This window comes from Hemitrygon akajei, chromosome 3 (assembly GCF_048418815.1).
Source record: "Hemitrygon akajei chromosome 3, sHemAka1.3, whole genome shotgun sequence".
NCBI classification, from domain to species: Eukaryota; Metazoa; Chordata; class Chondrichthyes; order Myliobatiformes; family Dasyatidae; genus Hemitrygon; species Hemitrygon akajei.
The window spans coordinates 210161437-210187206 of NC_133126.1; the positions used below are offsets into that span (position 1 = coordinate 210161437).

The 25770-nt window shown below is 43.3% G+C and overlaps 1 protein-coding gene across 2 annotated transcripts; it reads right to left on the reverse strand.

Moving 5' to 3' along the window:
• Nucleotides 1-2770: 2770 nt before the first annotated feature.
• On the reverse strand, nucleotides 2771-24521 carry LOC140725813 (eukaryotic translation initiation factor 5A-1-like). 2 transcript variants are annotated; one of them, XM_073041790.1, is made up of 5 exons: nucleotides 24371-24521; nucleotides 18629-18817; nucleotides 14467-14571; nucleotides 5637-5768; nucleotides 2771-3079 (listed from the first exon to the last, which is right to left on the reverse strand). In XM_073041790.1, exons 2-5 carry the CDS (start codon nucleotides 18791-18793, stop codon nucleotides 3014-3016), a joined length of 468 nt encoding a protein of 155 aa, XP_072897891.1. In that variant the 5' UTR covers nucleotides 18794-18817; nucleotides 24371-24521; the 3' UTR covers nucleotides 2771-3013. The 2 variants fall into 2 exon arrangements, with proteins under 2 accessions (XP_072897891.1, XP_072897892.1); XM_073041791.1 differs by lacking the exon at nucleotides 24371-24521 and adding an exon at nucleotides 24229-24251.
• Between the last annotated feature and the right edge of the window lie 1249 nt (nucleotides 24522-25770).

Consider the following 25770-nt stretch of genomic DNA (forward strand, 5'->3'; position numbering starts at 1 on the left):
GTATATTTTTTCATTTGCTTGGCAAAGCTCGCAGTACAATCTCCAGCATGGTTTGCAGACACCCAAACACAAACATATCATAGCGCAATCTCCAGCAATGTTTGCGGATACACAATTAACGCAAACCTCATGCAGCGCAATCTCCAGTGAGGTTTGTAGAGTACCTAACCAGCACAAATCTCTTGTAGCACAATCTCCAGCAGTTTGTGGCATACCCTACCAGCCCAAAACTCTTGGACAGAGCACAAGTCAGATAGAGGTGGAGAACAAAGTTCATGGAGTTATAGAAGACTGGAGCACATAAACAGGCCCTTTGACCTTTCTAGTCTGTGCCAAATTATTCTGCCTAGTCTCATTGACCTGCACCAAGACCACAGTGCTCAATACCCCTCCCACATACCTACAATCAAACCCACATTCAACACTCTCATTTGTTTATTTTGTTTGCTGTCTTGTACACTAGCTGTTTCTCCGTCTTTTTTTTACAAATTCTATTCTTTCTTTGCATGAATTCCTGTTAATTGGGCCATCAGTTAATCGGGGTAGCTGTTTGTTTCAAGAATAAAACTTAATCAAGTAAAATAGCCCGGATTCCGAGCACACAAAACAGAATACTGGAGGAACTCAACAGGCCAGGCAGCATCTATGGAAAAAAAGTACAGCTGAGGTCAGCATTTTGTGTGTGGCTCAGATTTCCAGCATCTGCAGATTTTCTCGTTAGCCTGGATTCCCTTCACTTATTTGAGACATTATGCTGCTTAATTGAGACAGGAGACATGCAAACAGCATCAGTAAAATGGATGCTAGGCACTACACTGCTTCAAGCAAATTATTTTTAAATAGCATTAGTTGTACTTGCTTGTGATCAAAAAGGAGCAATGTTTGTCACTGACAGTTGGCAATAAGCAGTAAGACAATTCAAAACTGTTTTGCCCACTGCATTTTCAAGCATGGATATGCCAGAAATGGCAGAAAGTGAAACAATTTTGCTACTTAAACAGGTTAGGAACTACAAAGATTATGAAGGTATTAATCAACAAAAGCATTGTATGAAGGCAGTCCATTAACTGTACTGTACTAGGCATTTGCACTTCACTTGAAAGGAACAAGTCCGATGAATTCTTCCATCGATTAATTTTACTAAATTGCAGTATTGGTAGTGTTCTAATTTGTTCTGTATTTCATTTAGTTACTCAATTTGTTTTAAAAACATCTTTTCCATGAAACTTCAGCTGAGTGAGCCATTTAATTGGGTTAAAATGTCCTGATGTGTCCAAATTAACCAGAAATCCACTGTACTGTGAATGTCTATAAGCCAAAGAACCTCAGGGTTGTATATGGTGACGTGCATGCATGTTGATAAATTTACTTTCAATGTTGCATGAACTTGGAGTACAAGGCACTGGTGATCATTTAATTCTGTCAGTATGGATGGAAATCTCCCTATATTGTTGCAGTCTTGTCTGAGGCACATTTTTAATACACCCTGCTGACCTATGCACACAACAAAAGAATGCTAAGTGCTCAGATCTGCATTTACTGAAGAATAGATTGTTTTTAGTGGACTGACCCCACCATAAGGTCATCCACAAGTGATGTTGCAGGAAAGCAGCATCCATCCAGGCCATGCCATTGTGAAGGAGCTACAAGAGTCTTATGTCCCACAAGACCAGGTTCAGGAAGTTATTACCCGAAAACCATCAGGCTCTTGAAAGTGTGGTTAACTTCATTCACCTCAACAATGAAATTCCACAACCTATGGACTATCTTTCAATGACTACAACTCATATGTTCTCAATTTTTTTCTTTGCCTTCTTTTGCACATTGGTTGTTTGTCCATCTTTGTGTGTATTTTTTCATTGATTCTATCATTTTTTTTGTATCTATTAAGAGTGCCTGCATGAAAAGGAATTCCATGTCAAATTTGAATTTTGATGCACCTCTGATGAACCCCACCTCATCAATACTGGAAACAAAGGTCTGATAAAATCAGAGGTTCAAACCTAATGATTCAATGCGTGGGCACCACAATATTGCGCAATGCTATTACAACTCAGGACGTTGCAATTTGGAGGTCAATTCCGGTGTCCTCTAAGAAATGCGTAGTTTCCTCCAGATGCTTTGCATTCCTCCCACAGTCCAAAGATGTAACAGTTAGTATGTTAGTTGATCAGCTAGGGTTAAATGGGTGGGTGGCTGGGCAGCACAGCTCAGAGGGCTGGAAGGGCCTATTCCGTGCCACATCTGTAAATATACAAATCAAGTAAAAAGCGGATAAAATCCAACATCAAATGCATGGCACAGAGACAAATTCCAGCAAAATGCTTCACTCATTTTAATATCATCGCATGATAAATACAATAAAATAAGCAACCAAATAGTTATTTTTTAATTATATTTGTGATTGCAGTCTGGGTGACAAAGGCCTCGAGTGAGATTTCACAGCATGACATCCCCACCCAACCCCCTGCTCTCCAGAATCATATCAGCATTCTTAAAACGCCTGTATATAAAACAATCGGAACACCGAGGCAGGACAAGCGCCAGCATTGTAATAATGGAAATTTACAGGATGAGCAGCCTAAATAAAAAATTCAAGAGAAGCGCTGGGATTATAACCGAGGTAATACATCTTGGTTGCTGATAGCTGCTCAACCTGTGGTACAGAAACCCTCAAAGCAAGGCAGATTGGCAGAGAATCACAGGGCAAGTGGCTGTCTGAATTCATTCTACAGGTCAGCTCTACTAACAAAGAGGACCAACTCCAGTAAACGTTACATCAAGCTTTTATTTGGGAGCACCAAGAGCCGTGATTTAGTACAGTGCCGATCGGCCCGCAGTGAACACTGGGAAGCTGGCTGGGCAATAAGGTCACGTCCGTCCGGCATCATTGGGAAAATAATTTGAAGGAGATGAGGTCGTGTTGTGAAGGCCATTACTTTGGCGATAATTAATCCAATTTAGATCCCAAGAGTTTGGCCTGAGTGGTCAGTACTGGCTGCTGATTTCCCATTTACTGTTTGGCCATTGGCTTGATGGCAACGGCAGCCTCCTCTCTCATGGCTTGTTGAACTGTGACCTAGTAAGGAGGAAAAAAAGTACATCAGCAAGGTGAATGAGACAGGGACCAGCTTAATTCACTCACCACCCAAAACTACTTCCATCCAGCCCATGCCCTATTCTCACTACTCCCATCACGGTGCTGATACAGGATCAGGACACACACCACTCACTTTAGGAAAGCTATTACTCTGCCACCATCAGGCTATTGAACCAATGTGGTTAACATCACTCAACTCAGCACTGAACACAAGCTATGGACTCACTTTCAAGGATTCTACAACTAGTTCTCAGTAATGTTCATTTACTTTATTATGTCTTTTTCTGGTTTTACGGTTCTACTGTGAATAGCCACCAGAAAATGAATCTCAAGGTGAATACATACTGCAATAGCAAACTTGTTTTGAACTTTCTCCATTCAGTTCTGAATGGCTAATGGCACTTCAGAACACCATGACAGATAGAAGCAGTATAAGTCTTTTGGGCAATTAAGGAGTGACCTCCTTGACACCTATCGAACGTTGAAAGGCCTTGATTGACTGAATATGGGGAAGATGTTTCCTATAGTGAGGAAAACAAACTCAGAATGAAGGAGACGAGGATGAATTTCTTTAGAGAGTGTGGTGAACCTGTGGAATTCACTACCACACCAAAGGTGGCTGTAGAGACCATGTCATTTGGGTGTACTTAAGGCAGAGGTTGATAGATTCTTCATTGGTCAGGGTATGAAGGAATACCAAGAGAAGGCAGGAAATTGGGGCCGAGAGGTAAAACCAATAAAATGGCAAAGCAGACTCGATGGGCCAAACGGCCTAATTCTGCTCCTCTATCTTATGGTCCTGGTGTGTCGCCTGGTCCTAGACTCTCCCACCATTGGGAACATCCTCTGCATATCCATTGTATGGAGTCCTTTCAGTATTCAGTAGATTTCAATGAGATCCCCCACTCATTCTTTTTAACTTCAGTGAGTACAGGCCCAGAGCCAAACGCTCCTCACAAGTTAACTCTTTCTTTCTCGATAATTTCTGTAAACCTCCCCTGGGCCCTCTCCAAAGCCAGCATATACTTTCCTAGATAAGGGGCCCCAAACTGCTCACAATATTCCAAGTTTTTAATGAAGCCTCAGCTGCAATCTAAATTTAGACGCTCTAAGATATTGTATTTGCATCCCTCTAAAATGGTCCTTTAAGAGCCTCATGAATCACTAAGATTGTCACTTTACCTGCAGATACTGAAAACAGATCATTGTCGCCACCTACTCTAGACCTACAGGAAAAGCACCAACACCTTTCTGAATGTTGTCCCACAATTACCACTTGTCACCTCCACACTCGGCATTCATTGCTACTGGTCCACAAATCAAGCCATGTCCACTCATAGAAAAACATCGTAGAAAGCAATTAGCAGTGGCTGGTTATGGAATCGAACAAAAGTTCCTATAGCGACTAGTGGTGTGCCTCAGGGATCTGCACTGGGTCCAATGTTGTTTGTTATATAACAATCTAAATGATGGGGTGGTAAATTGGATTAGTTAAGTATGCAGACGATACTAAGATAGGTGGCATTGTGGATAATTAAGTAGGTTTTCAAAGCTTGCAGAGAGATTTAGGCCAGTTAGAAGAGTGGGCTGGAAGATGGCAGATGGAATTTAATGCTGAGAAGTGTGAGGTGCTACATTTTGGTAGGAATGATCAAAATAGGACGTACATGGTAAATGGTAGGGCATTGAAGAATGCAGTGGAACAGAGTGATCTAGGAATAATGGTGCATAGTTCCCTGAAGGTGGAATCTCATGTGGATAGGGTGGTGAAAAAAGCTTTTGGTATGCTGGCCTTTATAAATCAGAGCATTGAATATAGGAGTTGGGATGTAATGTTAAAATTGTACAAGGCACTGGTAAGGCCGAATTTGGAGTATTGTGTACAGTTCTGGTCACTGAATTATAGGAAAGATGTCAACAAAATAGAGTACAGAGAAGATTTACTAGAATGTTACCTGGGTTTCAGCACCTAAGTTACAGGGAAAGATTGAACAAGTTAGGTCTTAATTCTTTGGAGCGTAGAAGGTTGAGGGGGGACTTGATAGAGGTATTTAAAATTACAAGGGGGATAGATAGAGTTGACGTGGATAGGCTTTTTCCATTGAGAGTAGGGGAGATTCAAACAAGAGGACATGAGTTGAGAGTTAGGGGGCAAAAGTTTAGGGGTAACACGAGGGGGAATTTCTTTACTCAGAGAGTGGTAGCTCTCAGAGAGTGAGAGCTTCCAGTAGAAGTGGTAGATGCAGGTTCGGTATTGTCACTTAAAGTAAAATTGGATAGGTATATGGACAGGAAAGGAATGGAGGGTTATAGGCTGTGTGCAGGTCAGTGGGACTAGGTGAGAGTAAGCATTCGGCACGGACTAGAAGGGCTGAGATGGTCTGTTTCCGTGCTGTAATTGTTATATAGTTATAAAAGGTCCTTTTCAGGCTCAAGAGCACACCACTTATTTTGTGAATGACCCAACATGTTTAGTCACCAGCATTAACCTGTGTACACATACAAATCCTTTTAACACATGTTCAGATCACTTTACCATTAGATCTTCTCCAGCCTCAAATCTCTGTAAGATTTCTTTGCCCAGATCGCCTTCTGCCAGTTTAAGATCCTCACGAATTTCACCACTATCCGTCATCAGTGAAAGATAGCCATCAGTAATTCCAATCAACTGCAGACAGAAAAAAATTAACTTCAATCTTTTATCGAAACAAATTAGTATAGACAAGTTGTAGACAAATTTATGGTAATTTTCAGTAGAGACCCACAGGGATAACATTCAAGATTGTTATGCTGGATCCAATGCAGCACAAAAAAAAAGCTGAAGAACCAATAAATACAAATACATAAGATAGCTTATTCATAGATTGATCATACGTTCATAAACTGACACTATGTAGTGTCTGTACACAAGGTGACTGTCAGGAAATGATGTGGTGGTGGTTGGGGTATGGTGGAGTGGCTTAGCAGGGGGAAGTGTCGATCAGCTTTACTTGGTAAAAACGAGTGTTTTGAGTTTGGTGGTTCTGGTGTGGATGCTACACAACCTCCTCCTGAATAGGTGTGGGACAAGCAGTACAGCTGTAGGTGGGATCATTCATGTTACCAGTCCTTTTCTAGCACCTTTCTGTATACTTGTACATTATACATCTGGTGCTGCTGATACGTTAGCCAGTTTTGACTACCCGTTGTACAGCTTTCCTGTCCAAAGTGCAGTTTCAAAACCCTGCAATGATACAACTTATTAGGATAATCTCGACTGTGCATCTGTAGAATGATGCGAGTATGGACATGCATAGGCCAGCAAGAATGAAGGATCTGACAGTAGAGCTCAACCACTGGTAATGTGAACTGTCAAAGAAAGAAGTCCAAATCAAGGGCTATTCTACATATGATAGAATACCCAATTCTGACTGGACTGCCACTGCACAGGATCATAAAAAGCTGCAGAGGGTTGCAAACTCAGCTCCATCATAAGCACTAGCCTCCCCAGCATCTGCAAAAGGCATCATTAAAGACCTACATTACTCAGGACATGCCCTCTTCTCATCACTATTATCAGGGAGATGGCACAGGAACCTGAAGACATCCCACACAACAGACAGCAACCCCCCCCCCCCCCCCCAAACAGCGGACTTTTGAAAGGTCACTATTTTGCTCCCCTTTTGCAGTACTAATTTTATAAAAATACATTTCTTTGAATTGTACTGCTGTCACAAAAGAACAAGATTCATTGAGATAAATAATTTTATTTAGAGATGCAGAATTAGCCCTTCCAGTTCAACAAGCCAGCATTGACCAATTAACCTACTGACCTGTACACCACTGGGGGGAAATTGGAGCACCTGGAGGAAACCAGTCACCGGGAGAATAAACTCTTGCAATAATACACCTCATTCTGATTTCAAAAGTTCATTTCAAAATTGTTTGAAAATATTTAAAGTATAAAGGTAAACCATTCACCCTCTCTTGCCTGCTCCATTATTCAATCCTTAACACCAGAGAGCTGACAGAGATCAACTACATGCTAGGTAGAAACACTTTTGCACTTGTGTCATGAAAGATGATCTTGGGAAGACTTTAAATCTTTACCTTCATAGATGGACTATGCAAAAATTTGGCAGTATTTTGGGAGTACATGCACAGAATGCACCATTGGATATTTTCCTTTGGAAATAAGTAATTGAACCAAAATACAGACATGTATAAAGGATGGTTATTAAGGGCATCTTCAAAGAAGAGCATCTCAATATGGAAACTAAGTAGAGTTCAGGGAAGGAGCACTTAACTAGTAAGTTAGTGCACGAAGACATTCAAAATCAGGTTTAATAACACTGGCATATGTTGTGATATTTCACTTTGCAGCAGCAGTACAGTACATTACAATGAGAAATACATTTTTAAAAATTAAAATTAGTGCATAACACAAAGTTAAAAAAGTGAGGCAGTGTATTGTCCACTCAGAAATCCAAAGGTGGTGAAGTGCTCCAAAAACGATCACTACAAGGGCCGCTGTTTGCAGATGGATAACAGTCAACTTAAGCAAGCTGACAGGAGGATTCTTGACCGCAATTATTATTTGATGACAGAAGAGCTGGTGCACAGATACATCCCTGTGCGCCTGGCTCATGAAATGCAACAAGTAGTATTTGGCAAGGGTAGGGGTAAAGGTATCAAGTCTCTCAATGACCAGCAGCTCCTATTGTGCAGGATAATCACACAGTGCTGCTTCAAAGTCAAAGAATTGCTTGGGATCATAGGCATTGAACAACCACACGTGTCCCAACACAGACAGAAGTGTAGAAGCCACCACTGAATACTCTGAACTTGGGGACTTCGAGCTAAAACCTTTTTAAAAAACCCCACAAAGGAGGTTGTTTGATTGGATAATTAAAATGCAGGCACCATTTTACATACATGAAGAATCAAGGGACGTACAGGTTAATCAGGAGAGTAAAGTAAGTATGTATGCTGAGGCCTCAGCTGGAGTATTGTGAGCAGTTTCAGGCTCCTTATCTGAGAAAGGACGTGCGAGCACTGGAGCAGGAACAGAGGAAGTTAACAAAAATGATTCTGAAACTGAAAGGCTAATCATATGAGGAGTATCTGTGGGCTCTGGGCCTGCACTTGCTGGAATTTAGAAGGGGGGCCTCACTGATTTTGGATACTGTTATGGAGACCAGGTTACTGGCACTGAGTGAGTCTGTGGCTGTGAATGGGACACCAGACACTGGAATAGTATGTTACCACCCAAGTGCCAGGGTCAGGGACATCTCGCATCACGTTCACAGCATTTAAAGGGGAGGGAGAGCAGCTAGATGTCTTGGTACATATTTGTACCAATGACACATGAAGGAATAGCAAAGAGGTCCTGAAAAGAGAATTGAGAGAGCTAGGCAGAAAACTGATAAGCAGAAAATCCAGGGTAGTAATTTCTGGATGCTGGCATGCCATGCACAGTGATTGACAGATTAATTTACAGTTGAGAAGCTGTGCAGGTAGCAGGGCTTCAGGTTCTTGGATCATTGGGCTCTCATCTGGGGGAGGTATGATCTGTACTAGTGGTCGTCAACCCGATGATCGCGATCGACTGGTCGATCTTTGAGACTTTCCCAGTAGATCCCGGGAAAAATGAAAAATACACAAATACTGTTGAGATTGTTTCCGGGTTGCGGGGTTTTAGTTCCGTTCTTTCTACCCAGTGTGCATGCATGTAGCTCCCCCGCACTACACAATGTACTTCAGTGGTCCCCAACCACCGGGTCACAAGGAAACAATACGAGTCAGCTGCACCTTTTCTCATTCCGTCATGCCCACTGTTGAACTTGAACGCACGTGAGGTCATCGGTCGCCTAAACGCAGTGATACCCTCGTGCCAGGGATCACTGGTTGGCCTCACGCGGCCTGGAGCGTGGACTGATGGGCGCCAGGCCGCCTCAAAAACCTGTTTAGCAGACGACCTAATTCGGGCTCAGGGGTTTGTAAGTAGCAGAGCAGCTACCTCGCTGCGATCTACTGAAGCAAACATTTTTTGGCTGATAGATCCTACACCGGGGGAGAGGCGCCCTGTCGCACTCCTCGCTCTCTCACTCTGGACTGCCATCACCGTGGCCCCGGTAAGGGGACCTCCGGCCCTAGAGGCTGTCTAATGAGGCAATGAAGCCCTCAAAATTGCTTCGGTACCCTAAGTCCAAGCACCCTGCACTTACAAGACAAACCCGTTCAGTTTTGTGAGTGGAAAAAACATGAGCAAGCGGGACAGAAGCCAAGTGCCGAGAGCTGTGAAAACTAAACTGTGAAATAGACTGGACATAAGGAACCTGTTTCAAGTATCGCTGTATTCCCGTCCTGTTTAACACATCCCCCCCCGCCTCCCCCCCCCGTCAGCCGGTCCGCAAGAATATTGTCAATATTAAACCAGTCCGCGGTGCAATAAAAGGGTGGGTACCCCTGGTGTTTATACATTATTTCTACTTCCACGTTGTGGGGTTTTACTTCCGGCCTTTTCTGCCCCGGCGCACACACGTGTAACTAATTGATCTGAGGTCGATCTTGCCTTTCCGAGGTAGGGGATCTTGGGCTTAAAAAGGTTGGTGACCACTAATCTGTACAAAAGTGATGGGTTGCACCCAAACCCAAGGGAGACCAACATTCTTGTGGGCAGTTACGGGAGAAGATGCTCAAAAAAGGGAAAACATCCAGAGGAACTGCACCCTAGGGTTCTGAAAAAGGCAGCAGTAGAGATTGTGGAGGGATTAGAAATGATCTTTCAAAAGCCACTGGCATGGTGCCAGAACACTGGAAAATTGCAAACATCACTCCACTCTTTAATGAAGGAAGGCTGCAGAAAGGAATTATAGACCAGTTAGCCTGACCTCAGTGTTTAGGAAGATGTTGGACTCAATTGTTAAGGATGAGGTTATGGAGTATTTGGTGACACAGGACACAATAGGACAAAATCAGCATGGTTTCCTTAAGGAAAAATCTTGCCTGACAAACCTGTTGGAATTCTTTCAGGAGACTGCAAGTAGGATAGATAAAGGGGATGCTGTATATATGGACTTCCAGAAAGCCTTTGATAATGTGCCACACAAGGCTGTTTATCAAGTTAAGAGCCCGCAGTATTATACAGGTATGGTTAGAGCACTGACTGATTACAGGACGTAGTAGTGGGACTAGAACAATCCTTTTCTGGTTGGCTGCCAGTGACCAGTGGTGTTCCACAGAGATCAGAGTTGGGACCGCTTCTTTTTATGCTATATATCAACTATTTAGATGATGGAATAGATGGTTTTGTTGCCAAGTTTGCAGATAATACTAAGATTGGTGGAGGATCAGGTACTGTTGAGGAAACAGGTAGGCTGCAGAAGAAATAAGCAGAATGGGCAAAAAAATGGCAAATGAAATAATCTTGGAAAATGCATGTCATGCACTTGTGTACAAATGTGCAGACTATTTTCTAATCAAGGAGAAAGTTCAAAAATCTGAGATGCAAAGGGACCTAGGAGCCCTTGTGCGGAACATTAACTTGCAGATTGAGTCGGTGGTGAAGGCAGCAAATGCAATGCTAGCATTCATTTCAAGAGGTCTAGAATACAAGAGCAGAGATGTGATGCTGAAGCTCTAAGGGACTGCTGAAGCCTTGCCTAGAGTATTGTGAAAGGTTTTCGGTTCCTCATCTAAGAAAAGATGTGCAGGCATGGGAGAAGGTCCAGAGGAGGTTCATAAGGATGATTCCAGGAATGAAAGAGTTGTTAAACGAGGAACGTTTGATGGCTCGGGGTCTGGACCGACTAATTTAGAAGAGATGAGGGAGATTTCACTGCAACCTTTCCAAACCTGAAAGGCCTAGACAAGAGCACACGTGGAAAGGAATGAAGTTAAGCTATGAAAACAAGAGGCAGAAACAATGGGCCGACCAGAGAAGTCTAGTCTGTGGATCTTGGGCAGGTGGTAGAAGCAAGCAGTGCAGGGTAAGAGAACTCCAAGTTTGGTAGCAGTGGATGGAGTTCTCCAGAGTTGATGAAGTTATTGAGTGGAGTGGGATACTTTTCGGGAAGTAGGTAGGTGGAGCAGTTAAGAGTTGCCAGCTGGCCTCAGCAACTCTGCTGTACTATAACAGCACGCCCTTTGTCTGCAGATTTGATAACGAGGTTGCAATCGGCAGAGACAGAGCAGGGGTCAGTGCATTCAGAGGGGCTAAGGTTCAAGGAGGAACAGATACTGAAGTTGAGCCAGCCGATGTCTTGGCGTGGCAGCAACTAGATGAAAAGATCCAGGACATGCTGAGAAACAGCACAGGGTGTCCACTTCCTCTCCATCTGCCAAAAGTGGAACTTCCCAGTGGCCAAACACTTTACTTCCTATTCTCAGTTCTGTTCGGACAGGTTGTGCCATGATGAGGCCACCCTCAAGGTGGAGGAGCTACACCCAGTATTCTGTCTGAGTAGCCTACCTGCTTATATGAATATTGATCTCTCCTTCAGGTAAATAAATTATCCCCCCCACCCAACTCTGGCCTCTTATCTCTTCTCAACTGCCTATCACAGTGCCTCACCTCCTATGGTCAACTCTTGTTCTATCAGATTAGCTCCTCTCCAGTCCTTTACCTTTCCCACCCAGCTGGGTTCACCTTCACATTCTAGCTATCTTCCTTCCTCTTCCTTTTTATTTTGGCATCTTCCCCTTATTCTTTCCAGTCCTGAAGGGTCTCTGCCTGAAACATCAACTGTTTATTCATTCCCCTGGATGCTGTCTGACCAGAGTTCCTCCAGTATTTTGTGGTACATTAATCAGACAGGAAATGGATTTGGATACAGCCAAGCATGACATCATACACCTGGGAAAATCACACCAGCGTAGGACATTTACCATGAATGATCAGGAGTGTGATGGAACACAGGGAAATAGGAATAGAGGGCATCAGTAATGGCCATCAGAACACTACTACTACTGTTCACAGCATTACAGAGTCTGTAAATTCTGGCGGGGCAGGGTGTGGCATGGGGTGTGTGTGATGCAGAGTGCATCATCAGGGTCCCTCTTCAACCCACCCAAGTTATTTATCAGGAGCGCTGTGTTTGCAGTGCCCTTAACATTGTGAAGGATCCCTCCCATCAGGCCGTAAAGACTACTGAACTTCCTGCCACCAGCTAGGTCTCAGCACATATGAAGGGCCAATAGCATTATACTCTTTACCTTTTAAACCAGTGTCAGAAATGCATATTATTGTGGGTGGACACAGTGGAATAATTGGGCTAAAGAGCCTGTAAATCTGTATAACCAAGACGTCCAAATTGCCGTTTGAGCTCACTGAGACTAAAATGAGTGCCAGATCGTGCAGACCATTGGTCCATTAACCAATCTCCAAAACACCAAATGAGCACAGCTAAAATAAGTCTAGCCTGTCTTTACAGGAGCTCAGAACAGGAAGCTTCTGCTTTACTGCATTTGTCAGGAATTTTCCCCCAACCTTTTTTTTGTTAACTATGAACTTCACAACAAGGGAAATACAAACTGCCAAGAGAGAGCGCGCACAGTGATTTCACTCGGGGCCTAGCAAGCCATCCCTACGATCTATTTGTCAAATAGGTTTTGCAATGAAAACCAGTTTGTTCTGCTCCTTTCATAATAACGTAACTTAAAGCACTTTTCAGATGACGATACAGTTCAAAGTGTTTTACAATGAGATAAAAGTGCAAACATGAAAATAAATAATATGCTGGTTAAAACCAAGGTTAAATAAACACCAACACACAAAATGCTAGAAGAACTCAGGTCGGAAGCATCTAAGGAGGGGAATGAATAGTCGGCGTTTTGGGCTGAGACTGGACTGAAACATTTACTGTTTATTCATTCCCATAGAAGCTGCCGGACCTAACCATGTTCTTCCAGCATTTTGTGTGTTGCTTTGGACTTCCAGCATTTGCAGAATCTTGTGTTCTATAAATAAGTTTCGAGCTGGCATTTAGAAGTGTCAACAGAGTCTGCAGGCCTTATCTTTAGGTATTAAATTCCACAGTTAAGGAATTTTCTTATAAAACCACATCTGAAAATCTGCAATTTGGGTTCACCCCCAGAGAACTGGCCAGGCAAGAGCAGCAGCTAATTACCCACATGGCTAACTGCCATGAAACGAGCATGTCAAATGAGACACAATTTCAGACTGTCCTAAACTGAAAATCTGCCCAACCCTCCATCTACGGCAATTAAGACAACTGGAGTTCACACCACACAGCAGCACTTGCTGCTCAATGGTGCTTACAGAGCAGCTGACTCGGCTCTCCCGCTTAAAGCCAAGCAGCAAATGGTGGAAAGAGAAATTCACTCCAAAGTATAAACAAAATCTCACCCCTCCCTTTTCCAGTTCTGATACAGGGTCTCAGCCAGAAATGCTGTGCGTTTATTCATTTCCATAGATGCTGAGTTCCTCCACCATTTTGTGTGTCGCTCTGGATTTCTTGTGTTTGATTCTGCAGGTAGGTATCTTGAGCAATATACATAGAAAGCAGGAGAAACTGACTTTGGATTCGCCCAACATTTTTGTGTTGTACTTCAAATTGCGGGGGACTCTAGGACCAGGACACACCCTCAGAATAGCTGAACGTTCCTTTAGAACAGATGAGGAGGAAATTCTTTAATCAGAGGAAGGCTAATCTGTGGAATTCATTGTCAGACTGCAATGCAGGCCAAGTCAATGGGTACATTTAAAGCAGGATTTATAGTTTCTCGATTGGTCAGGGCATCAAAGATTATAGGGAGAAGGCAGGAGAATGGGTTGGAGCAGGATATTAAAATTAGTCATGGAGTTGTGGAGCAAACTCAACGGGCCAAATGGCCTAATTCTGCCCCTATGTCTTATTCTAATTGGATATGGCGGCTGCCAAACACAAGGATAGGTTGAGTGTGTTACAGCTTTTATCTGAAGTGAAGGACAAGGGGCTTTATCAAGTCCTAGTCCCCCATTGACTAAAACTCATAAGTCAGGATACAGTGATTCAGCTGGGAATTTCTTTTAAGGCAATAGGACATAGGAGCAGAATTTGGCCTTTTGGCCCTTCGAATCTGCAGCACTATTCTACTAAAGAATATTTGTTTTCCCTGTCAACATTATGTCCTGCCTTCTCCCCTATAATTCTCATGAACATCCGCTGGGCTGTATCCAAGGCCAGCATGTAGAAGAAAAATGGAGATCCATGTAGGAAGGGCTGGACTGATACTGCAGTATGTTAAAAGGATAGGCACATACTGTTCCATGTCCTACGAAACTGCTGCATTGTCCTGTGAAGTAACCTGGCAAACTACAGAACAGCAGGCAAACAAATGCTATCCGATAAACAAAGGACTTTTAATCGATCATAGCTGCTCACCTGATAATCATTTCTCTTGACATTAGGGACATCCATATTATGGGTAGAAGGGCAGATATCTTCATACTTCTTTGAAGTGAATATATCAAGGCCAACCATATGAACCTGGAAAATATGTATACCCATCATTACTGTCACTTGTTACAGGCATTACGGCCAAAATGCTATAAGATTTGAAATCTAGAACACGTTCTTACTAACCCTATTCCACAAGTAAACAAAATAATTCCCTGGCATTTGATTACATGGAGTTCTCTGTGGATGTACACCAAATTTGAAGGACAAAATCTACAACTGTACTTTTGCATTTAATATGTTTCACAAAATTATATGGCAAGGTTTTAAATCCTGCTGAAATACAAATGTCAGAGGTAGTCTTCAACAAACACTATAGCAAACCTGTTTATACACCTGGATTTTACCCAAATTTCACCTTCTTGCACAGAAACGAATACAGGAATAGGCCATTTTTATTTAAGATGCAGTGTAAAACAGCCCTTCAAACCGCACTGTCCAGCAACCCACCAATTTAACCCTAGCCTAACCACTGGATAATTTACAATGAACATGCTTACAGAGGATGCAGGGATTGTACACCGAAGATCCGAGCTGTATTATGCTGCTACGTGGCATAGTGCCTCAGGTCAACTTCAAACCATCCAAACTGAACAAGTGTTCTTGCAAGTCAAAATCCTCCTGCATTGTATCATGTAGCAGTAACTATATTAAGACCAATAAATAACTCCATCCTAAATCTGAATGTTCAGCATTTCCTCTCAATACCACCAGCTGTTTCTATTTTACAGACCACAGAGACAAATACTGGTTAAATAAGACACAGAAAAGTAGCAAAATGGTTGAAAATGGTGTTCCTCTTCCAGTATCGCTTACAATTGTTCCACCTCTATATCGAAGAAATCATCAAACGACAGTAACCTCCTGTATCTAAAGTGGCCACGAAGTGCACGTTCATGGTCTGATGCTGTAGCAAATTCACTGCAGGGTTCAATCTGTTGCGCTCTTCTGCACACCACTGTTCTAATGTGTGGTGTCACCTTCAACTTAGCTTGCCTGCCTAAGTGTGTGGATAGGCACATGAATGTGTGGAAATTGGATGAATATGGACTGAGTAGGCAGAAGGGCTTAGTTTAGCCAGCCACTTGATTACTGATTTAATTGGTTTGGCACAACATTGTGGGCCAAAGGGCCTGTTCCTGTGCTCTACTGTTCTATGTTCCAGAAATTAATCCATGAAGATCCCTTTTAGTCAAACTCGTACACAACACTGTAGGCGTGGCCCCTATAACCCATACAATCTCTTTAAGACCTGTTCATTCCTATACTCAAACTTCTTGCAATAAAATTTACTTCCCAAACTTCATTCTGTACCTGCTTGTCAGTTATGTGCATACTTTCTAAACGTCATGCAACAATGACACTCAGGGACTTGGGTTAGATTGGCTTCTGCTATATATGGGCTGTGTAATAATTGGTACTCTGATTTTCACCTTGGCCTCAGAGGATGTGTACAGTGGAATAACAATTAAACCTGAAAACCGATGCAAATGTTCAAAACACACTGCTTGAATACTTTCCCTTCTAAAGTAAAAAAAATGGCGCTTTCTCTCCATATTGCTTTCTACTTGTCACAACTTCAACCACCCAGTTATCATATCTCTCTCCTTGATGAAGTGTCTGTTGTATAATAACTTGCTAGTAATCTTGTGCAATAGGCACATCCAGAGTCTCTTTGGATGGGATGTGCAGCTGGGGAAAGACAGCTCCAGACATGGGTCATGGGGAACGATCGGATGATACAACACCTCACCATGTATGCAATATAACAATGAACATGACCAACAGGTTTAAAGATCAAAACTTCATTGTCACATGTACATCACAAGATAGTGAAATGTGTCATGTTCATCAGTGACCAACACGGTCCAAGGGCATGCTGGGGGCAGCCTGCAAGTGTCTGCGTGCTGCCGGTGCCAACATAGCACACCCATAACTTACTAACCCTAACCATGTCTTCGGACTGTGGGAGGAAACCCACGCAGTCACAGGGAGAACGTACAAACTCCTTACAGGGTGGTAAAGAAGCCCTGACTCTGTAAAGCATTACAATAAATGCTTACTCTACTGTGCCATTCTGTGGGCTGGATCTGCATATTAATATCTCAGATGTGCAGTACTGCATGCTATTTCAATACCCAACAAGTTCTTAATGCTATATACATTGACAAATTAAGCCACACTCTGGATGTTAGGAAATGTTAAAGTAATGGAAAAGGCTATTTAAATTATAAAGCAGTTCCTGCATTGAGTCAGAGCTGAAGGATGTGTGACGTGTTAGCAGCCATCTTTGTAGTTATTATGCTCCAGCACACAATGCAGCAACAGGGACATGTGTCTCACTCTGCACCTCCTGCACCAAACGTTCATGCAGCTGGCTATAATTTTAACCATCCTTTTATACAATATTCTTATCAACAATTTTATCAACAGCATTAACACTCCTCAGCCATCAGGCTCTTGAACCAGAGGGGATAGCTTCACTCACCAACTTATGGACTCACTTTTAAGGACTCTACAATTCACGTTCTTGATACTTATTGTTTAATTATAATTGCATTGGTTGCTTCTCCACCTGTCTTGTATTTCCCCCCACTGAATCTTGTTTTCTTTCTCTTTACCAAGAATGCCCACAAGAAAATGAGTAAGGGTTGTATATTGTGGCATGTAATAAATTTACTATCAACTTTCAATTCCAGATGTGTGCCACTAAGGGAGTGGGAAAAAAACAATTTCTCAATCCCCCTGTACTCCTACCGGTTACTTTAAAATGTGGCTCCTCTAACTGAAATGGGATCTTTCTGTCCACTTTTCCACCATTTTATAATATGTGGCTCAGGCCAATCTCCCCTCAATCTCAAACTATCCAATCTGACCAAGTGTTCCTCCAAGTCAAAATCCTTCCGCATGGCCTCATCTGGCAGTAACTCAGACCAACAAATAACTCCATCCTAAATCTGAACATTCAGTATCTCCTCTCGCTAGCACAGCAGTTCTAATCTGGTTTAATAAGGTACAGTAAAAAAATTTAAATAATTAAAAATGGGATTGTTGGGTTCTAAGCCACTGCCTTTTTTCAAGTTCTCAACATAAATGCTGCTGTGGTTAAAGCCTTTCCCAACACCAAGTTACCTGCAAAAACTACAGCGTAAAAAGCCCAAGGAAACCAAATTAGAAACCAGTTTACTCACTGAATTATCCTGTCTTTCAGATCCAGCACTTCAGGCCATTAAGCTAAACTGAAGTCCAGGTCAGATTTTCAATCATATGCAAATTGAAACAGTGAAATGCATTGTTTGCATAACAACCAACTCATTCAAAGAACATTAATTTCAAAATGAAATTTGATCATTTAAATACCTATAATTCAAATAGGAAATCCTATTGTAACAAGCTTACCCATTAAACCCACGCTGATCGCCAAAATGCAAAAATCACACCTTATTGACATGAAATTGATTGATTTAAACTCACAGAACAGGCTCTTTGGACCCTACATGCAGCACCACCCAGTAACCCACCTATTAACCCTAGCCTAATCATAAGGTCACCAAGATGTAAGAAGTGAATTAGGCCACCGTCATTCAAACATGGCTGATCCTTTGCCCACCTCCTCAGCCCAACTCCCAGCCTTCTCCCCATAACCTTTGCTGTGTCCAGTCAAGAACCTATGAAGCTCTACCTTAAATACAACCAACGAGCTGGCCAATCATGGGACAAGTTACAATTAACCCAACTGGTATTGGAGGAAACCAGAGCACCTGAAGGAAACTCATGCATACAAGAAACACACAAGCTTTGCATACAGAGAATGCTAGAATTGAAATCCGAACTCCGATGGCCCGAGCTGTAATAGCATTGCACTAACCGCTACAATACTTGTGAATACTTCAGCTGACCCCAGTCAGATGCACTTAAAAACTCAGCTGAAACTTCACTTAAAATCCATATAAAAAGGAAGATTTACTGGCAAAATGATGGACCACAGTTAGTACATTTTACTCCTCATAAAACAAATTCATTCTAGTCCAAAGTTACTGTTGAGTTTCTGAGGCAAAAGGAGAGGATAAAAAAGATGACCACAAACCTTAGCATGCCCATGCTTGCCAGTCTTCGATGTTGACATTTCAACAATCTTGCAAGGGCGCCCTTTCAGAAGCACATACCCATTCTTGCGCAAAGAAGAGCACTGCATAGGATAGGTGGTAGATGCCCCAGCATCTCCAGTTGTGAAATCCAGGTTGTCATCCATAGTTCCTGTGTTTTAGTGGAGACACTAAGGAGAGGGATTCACACATTAGACAAATATCGGCAAAAACCCCAGACCTAACAACTCCAAACTAAACTGCAAAACCTCATCAAAACAGCTGGGGGCATTTCAGAGTTCATACTTGATGAGTAAAATCGCTTCAGTGAAAATAAAAAAATCAAAGGGACATCTTTCATTATTTTTATTATAAAATGTCCCAAGGTTCTATGCCAGTACCAATATACCAAAAATGGTGACACTGACCCATTGGACAATAAAACAATGCATGAACATTATCTCAGTCTTTTTTTGCTCTACCTTTATTTATACATATACTTCTTGTAATTTAGCTTAAGGTATTGCTGCAGTAAAACAAATTTCATGATTCACTCCAGTGATATTAAACTTGATTCTAATCAGGAGCTATTAGTGTAGTTAAGTTAGATTCGAAGAGTACCTTTTACAGAGAATGGGAACAGATCCCTGGGCCAGTGAGAGGGAAGTTCACAACTTAAGAACTATTGTAGGAAATCAAATGAAAGGACAGGGTAAACAGTATAAAACTGTTTCTGCGATATCTGACAACCATAGAATATAAAGTTAGAAGTAAATCGAAGTACATAAGACACCATAAACAACCCTGAGATTCATTTTGTTTTAGACAATAACAGTCTAAAACACAATAGAACAAATGAAAAACTGCACGCACAGAGACAAACAATGTGCAAGTACAGTTGTGGAAATACAAAAAGAAGAATAAATAATAAACATTGAGAGCACGAGTTGTAGAGTCATTGAAAGCTAGTTCACAGGATGTGGAATAACTGCTCCTGAACCTGGCAATGTGGGACCCGAGGCTCCTCACTGCGCTGCTTTCCTCCAACAGCACTCTGTGTAGTTATGCTCAGTGATAGGGAGGTGGAGTTTTTTTTAAGTAGGGAGTACTTGCAACACAGAAAGCCATTTTAATACATCTTGCATTTTCGCACCTAGACAATTTGAATCACTAAGGCCTGGTGTTAGTAAATGGGATACCATGGAACAAAAGGCCAGTTTGTTTTTCTAGAACTGATGCTGGTAGGGTCAGAATCAAGTTTATACATCATGAAATTTGCTACTTTGCTGCAGCCGTATATCGCAATACATAGTGAAGCCATGTACATGGGTTCATTGTCCACTAAGAAATTTGATGGCAGAGGGGAAGCAGCTTGTTCCTAAAACATTTGAGTCTCTCTGTTCAGGCTCATGTTCCTTCTCCTTGATGGCAATGAGGAGAGGGCATGTCCTGCATAATGGGGTCTTTATAATGATGGATTGCACCTTATGAAGATGTCCTCAATATAGCAACAAATTTGGATGTTCGAGTTTAGACTTTGGAATGAGACAAGCTAAGCCAGTGGATTCATCAAGAGTCAAGGTATTAAAAACAAGGATGAAGGCAGGGTAGCGTCATGTAACAGAAGATAGGGAGGAAAAAGTCAGGGATTGCAGACTAAAACTCATCTGAGATCAAACATAAGAGATGGATGTATTTCTTTAGCTTGAGTGTGGTGACTATGTGCAATTCATCACTACAGAAAGCTGTAGATGCCAAGTCATAGAAACAGAGAAAACCTACAGCACAATACAGGCCCTTTGGCCCACAAAGCTGTGCCAAACATGTCTTTACCTTAAAAATTACCTAGGGTTACCCATAGCCCTCTATTTTTCTCAGCTCCATGTACCTGTCCAGGAGCCAATTAAAAGACCACATTGTATCCGCCTCCACCACCGACACCGGCAGCCCATTCCATGCACTCACCACTCTGTGTAAAAAAAAATTTACCCCTGACATCTCCTCTGTACCTATTTCCAAGCACCTTAAAACTGTGCCCTCTCGTGCTAGCCATTTCGGCTCTGGGAAAAAGCCTCTGACTATCCATACAATCAATGCCTCTCATCATCTTATACACCTCTCAAGTCATTGGTTTGTTTAAAGCAGAGATTGATAGGTTCTTGATTAGGCAGGGTGTCAGCAGTTACGGGGAAGGAAGGAGAATGAGGAAAAGAAGCATAATAAATTAGCCATGATAGGATTTGGCTCCCAAATCTTAAGTTTAAGATACTCACCCAGGGATCATTCCCACGAACAAGACCCTCAATCTCCAGGAAAGACAACCAAACCCTAGAATAACCACTCCCTCCACCACCACCCCTCCCCAACGCACCCACCCATGAACCTAATCCCAAGATTCCATTGCCAACAACTGTTCAAGATATGGCGACAGTAACAAATGAACTAATTTTGGAAACTGGGATCCAAGGTACAGATGAGAACTGTACATTCTGCACAACATCAGAGCAGGAGTCCCACAATCCAAGCAACAGAATGGGTCAGGAACAATGCAAGATGTAATTACCTACCTGTGTCTGGAAACAGAATATCTACTACCTCATGAATGCATTAAAACAGGGAAATACCCTCGGGGGGGGGGGGGGGGGGGTTACACCCAACAGGGCCACCATTTGGGAGGAGCTGGGCAGTTAGCCATAACCAGAGGATATGAAAGACAAACATCAACACAATGAACACCGAGTTAACAGGGCAGTGTAGCAGGAACATAATCAAAGCAGCCCACAATGCAGGAGGGATGTGGAAGCTCTAGAGAGGGAGGCTGCAAAGGAGATTTACCAGAATACTGCCTGGATTAGAGAGCATGTCTTATAAGCATAGGTTGAGCAAGCCAGGACTTTTCCCTTTGGAGTAACAAGAGGATGAGGTGACTTGATAGAGATGTACAAGATGATAGGAAGCTTAGAGTGGGCAGCCAGAGACCTATTCCCAGGATGGCAATAGCTAATACAACATTTTCAGGTGATTGGAGAAAGATTGTGAGAAGTAGGACTTTTACAGGCAAGTCCATGGGAGTCCTGCTAGGGTGGTGGCAGTGGCAGAAAAAGGGTTGGCACATTGTGGACCAAAGGGCCCGTACTGTGCTCCAAACGCTGTCCAATTTGCCTTCCATCCAAGGATCTAAGGTTAACTAGGCCCTTACCAGCCTGCACTGCACAATGATGCATTCAGTCATCATTACAAAGCGTCAAAGACGTGACAGCGACTCCAGGAGTTTGAGGAGATTTGCTATATTACCAGATTTCTATAGATGCACAGTAAAGGACATTCTAACTGGTATAGGTTGCCAATGACTTTCTGATAGAGGTTCCAATGCACATGATTGTGAGAGGCTGCAAAGGGTGTAGACTCAGCCAGTTAGAAGACCTCAAGAAGGGGCATCCATCACTAAGGTTCCATACCATCCAGGACACTCCTCTTCCCCACTATCACCATTATGGAGATGGTACAGGAACCTGAAGACCCATATGCAACATTTTATGAACAGCCTTGTCCCTTCTGCCACCAGAATTGTGAATTTTACAGAAACCTATGAACACTACCTCACTATTCTTTTTTCCCCATTATTTTTTGTCGCTAATAATTTTTAACTTGTGTACTTGTCTCCTGTACAAAGCAACAAATTCAGTCATTGAACTAGGCCCTTTGGCCCATCTAGTCTGTGCATGATCCCACCAATCTGCACCCAGACCCGAGCTCTCCCATCCACATATCTAACTAAATTCCCTTAAATGCTGAAATCAAAACTGCATCCACCATTTGAGTTGGCAGCTTGTCTACACTGAGTGAAGTGCCCCTTCATGTTCCCTTTAAACATTTCACCTCCCACCCTTAAATGACTTTCACTCAACCTCATTGGAGAACTTTTATATACCCATTTTCCTACACTCCAGGGGGGAAAAGTCCTAACCTATTCAACCTTTCCTTACAACTCAAGTCCCAGCAACACCCTTATAAAATTTCAATCTTTGTCTTTACTGTAGGTAGGTGACTAAATTTCACAATAGATGTCAGAAATACCCGTGATTTAGTTGGACTCCCAATTATTTGGGATCTATTCCACCAGCATGTGAAGTAAAAATCTAATGTTTTCTAAAAGTTACAACAAATACATTCAGACTATCTTTTTTCAATTAGAGAACCCAACTGCTGGCTCATTTAGATAGATTACCCTTGTTCAAACCCAAACAGCCCTAAAGCATTCATTTTTCTGGGCCAATGAAAACAATGAACTACCCTCCCAGGCCTGATCAGAATGTAAAAAAAAATCTGATTGTCTTTATTTGCACCCTCTTGCCCTTGGAAACCACGATTGGAAAAGTAAAGCTCGTTTAAAAGCAAAAGGGGCTTCTAACAGTTCTAAGAGCACACGAGAACTTTTAAATTTACATTTCCCACCTTCAAAATCAAAGATCATTTTACCAGCATTTATTAACGCTACCAATTAAGCATAAAATATGTAGGCCTTAGCACATGAAATGGGAGGAAAAAGGCACAGGACAGGCAAACTGCCTGGATTTAGCCAATATAATTCATTGGCACAGCATCTCCTCCCTTTCAGTTATACTCAGCCCTCTCACACACACTTCTACCATATTTTACTTTACACACTGCCCCATTTCAATCTTTCCTGAATAATTCTTTCCTAACACCTTCACTCCTCCATTTAACTCTCGCCCACTTCCGCAGGAAAGACAACCACAGCTTTCTACCCCACCGCCAGAATTAACCCATTCTCCAACAACCTGTCCCCTTGGATCTCCCTCCCACGCAGCCAATCCCAAATCCTCTGGATCAACCATCCATCCCATGGCGAACAATCTGTAACCCCCAACCAAACCCAAATAAAAGTCATAAACTGTAACACCGGGTCCATATCCGCCCACCCGCACCTCTCCCGTCAACCCCACACCTAACCCAGATAGGTCCTCCTCGCCACTCCTCCGGACAGAAGCCCCTCACCGACACCCCCCCCCCGATCAATCCAATACCCACCGTATTGAACCCCATCCCCAATCTTCCCCTTCTCGACAGCCTCAACGAATAAAGCCCCCGAACATTTTCCCCATTCACTCAGAATGACCCCTATGCATCCCCAAACAGATCGACCGTCGAATTAACCCCCACCCGCAACAACCTCCCGAACAGATTTTCCCCACGCGGATCGATCCCATACCGCTGGATTAACCTCCACACCAAGAACGTCCCTCTCAATTCCACCCCCACCCCGCCGACAGATCGAAACGCAAAAACTTCCCGAACAGCCTTTCCCCACCCCGGATTGATCCCATGCCCGCCGGATTAACCTCCACCCCAACAAGAACCTCCCACTCAATTCCCTCTCACCGACAGCCCAAACGCAAAATCCTCCCTAAAAGACTCTTCCCCAACCCGGATTGACCCCGCTCCAACAAACTCAAACCCCCAGGCATCTCCACCGACTACCCGCAACACTGGGAAACGCAAGATGAGGCCCGCAGGCCCGGACCACACGCCTGCCCCGGGCAGGGCCGCTATCCGCCGAGGCCTGGGAGGCCGCACCCACCCGCTTCTCTCCCTCCCTCTATCAATCGAACGATTGGGCCACTCGCTCGGCCGCAAACGACGAAGTGCGCGAAAGGCCGCCCGCCCGTGCCCCGTTTCCTCCCTCCACCCCGGCCCGGATCGCCGCAACGCCGCCGCCTCACCAGCTAACGGTCGGCAGAGAAGGCAGCCGCTGCGCATGCGCGGACCCCACGACTGCGCCAACCAGCAGCCCTTGTGCGAGTGGGGAGGAATCTGCACCAATCAGCAATCGTCGGCTGCTACCCCACAGTCCAACCCGTCCCCTTACCACGCGCACACATGGACGCAGCGTGACGTCAGCACGTCGTGAGGGCCGCGCAGCCGCAGGGCGTCGGAGGATGCGTACCGCGTAAGATAGTTGCCCGCTCTAGCACGTGATGCGCTGTATGAAAGGGTTGAGTTGGCGTGTCTCAGTCCGGAGTTATAACTTAACACAATCATAGACCAGAATCTGGTTTAATATCACTGACATGTTGTGAAATATCTCGCTTTGCTGAAGCTGTGCATACAATACGATAATCAAAATGCTACCATAAGTAATTATATATATAAATTATATTCAATAACCGGAAGCTAAATTAAGTTCATTAAAAAAGAAAGGGAAAAAAAACTGAGGCGGTGTTCATTGTCCATTCAGAAAACTGACAATGGCGGGGAAGAAGCTGTTCTCACAAAGTTGAGTGTGTGTTTTCAGACTCTGCCTCCTCCCTGATGGTAGTAATGTGACGAGGACAGTTCTGAGTGATGGGGTCCTTAATGGTGAATGCTGCCTTCTTGAGGCATCGCCTCTTGAAGATGTCCTCGATGATGGAGCTGGCTGAGTTTACAACTTTCTGCAGCTTTACCAATACTGCCCCTCCGTACCGGAAAGTGATGCAGCCAGTTGGGATGCTCTCCATGGTACATCTGCAGAAATTTGCGAGAGTCTCTGGTGCTATGCTAAGTCTCCTCAAACTCCAAATGAAATATAGCCACGGTTGTGCTTTCTTTGTAAATGCATCAACATGCTGGGCCCAGGATAGAACTCCAGGGATGTTCACACAGAGGAACTTGGAGCTGCTCACTGTTTCCACTGCTGATCCCTGGATGAGGACTGGCATGTGGTCCCTCGACTTTCCCTTCCTGAAGTTCACAAGCAATTCTTTGGCCTTACTGACGTTGAGTGCGAGCTTGTTGCCATGGCACCACTCAGCCACATGAGCTTCCTTGATCCTGTTTGTATCCTCATCTCCATCCGAAATTCTGCCAACAATAGTTGTGTTATCTGCAAATTTATAGTTGGCATTTGAACTGTGCCTGGCCACACAGTCATGGTTTTAGTCCGGGTAGAACAGTGGGCTAAGCTCACATCCCTGAGATAAGCCCGTGCTGATTGTCAGTAAGGAATAGACGTGTCCAAGCTGCACTGACTGTGGTCACCTCATGAGGAAGTCAAGGATCCAGCTGCAGAGAGAAGTACAGAGGCCCAGGTTTCGGAGCTTGTTGATTAGAAGTAAGTGTATGATTGTATTGAACGCTGAGC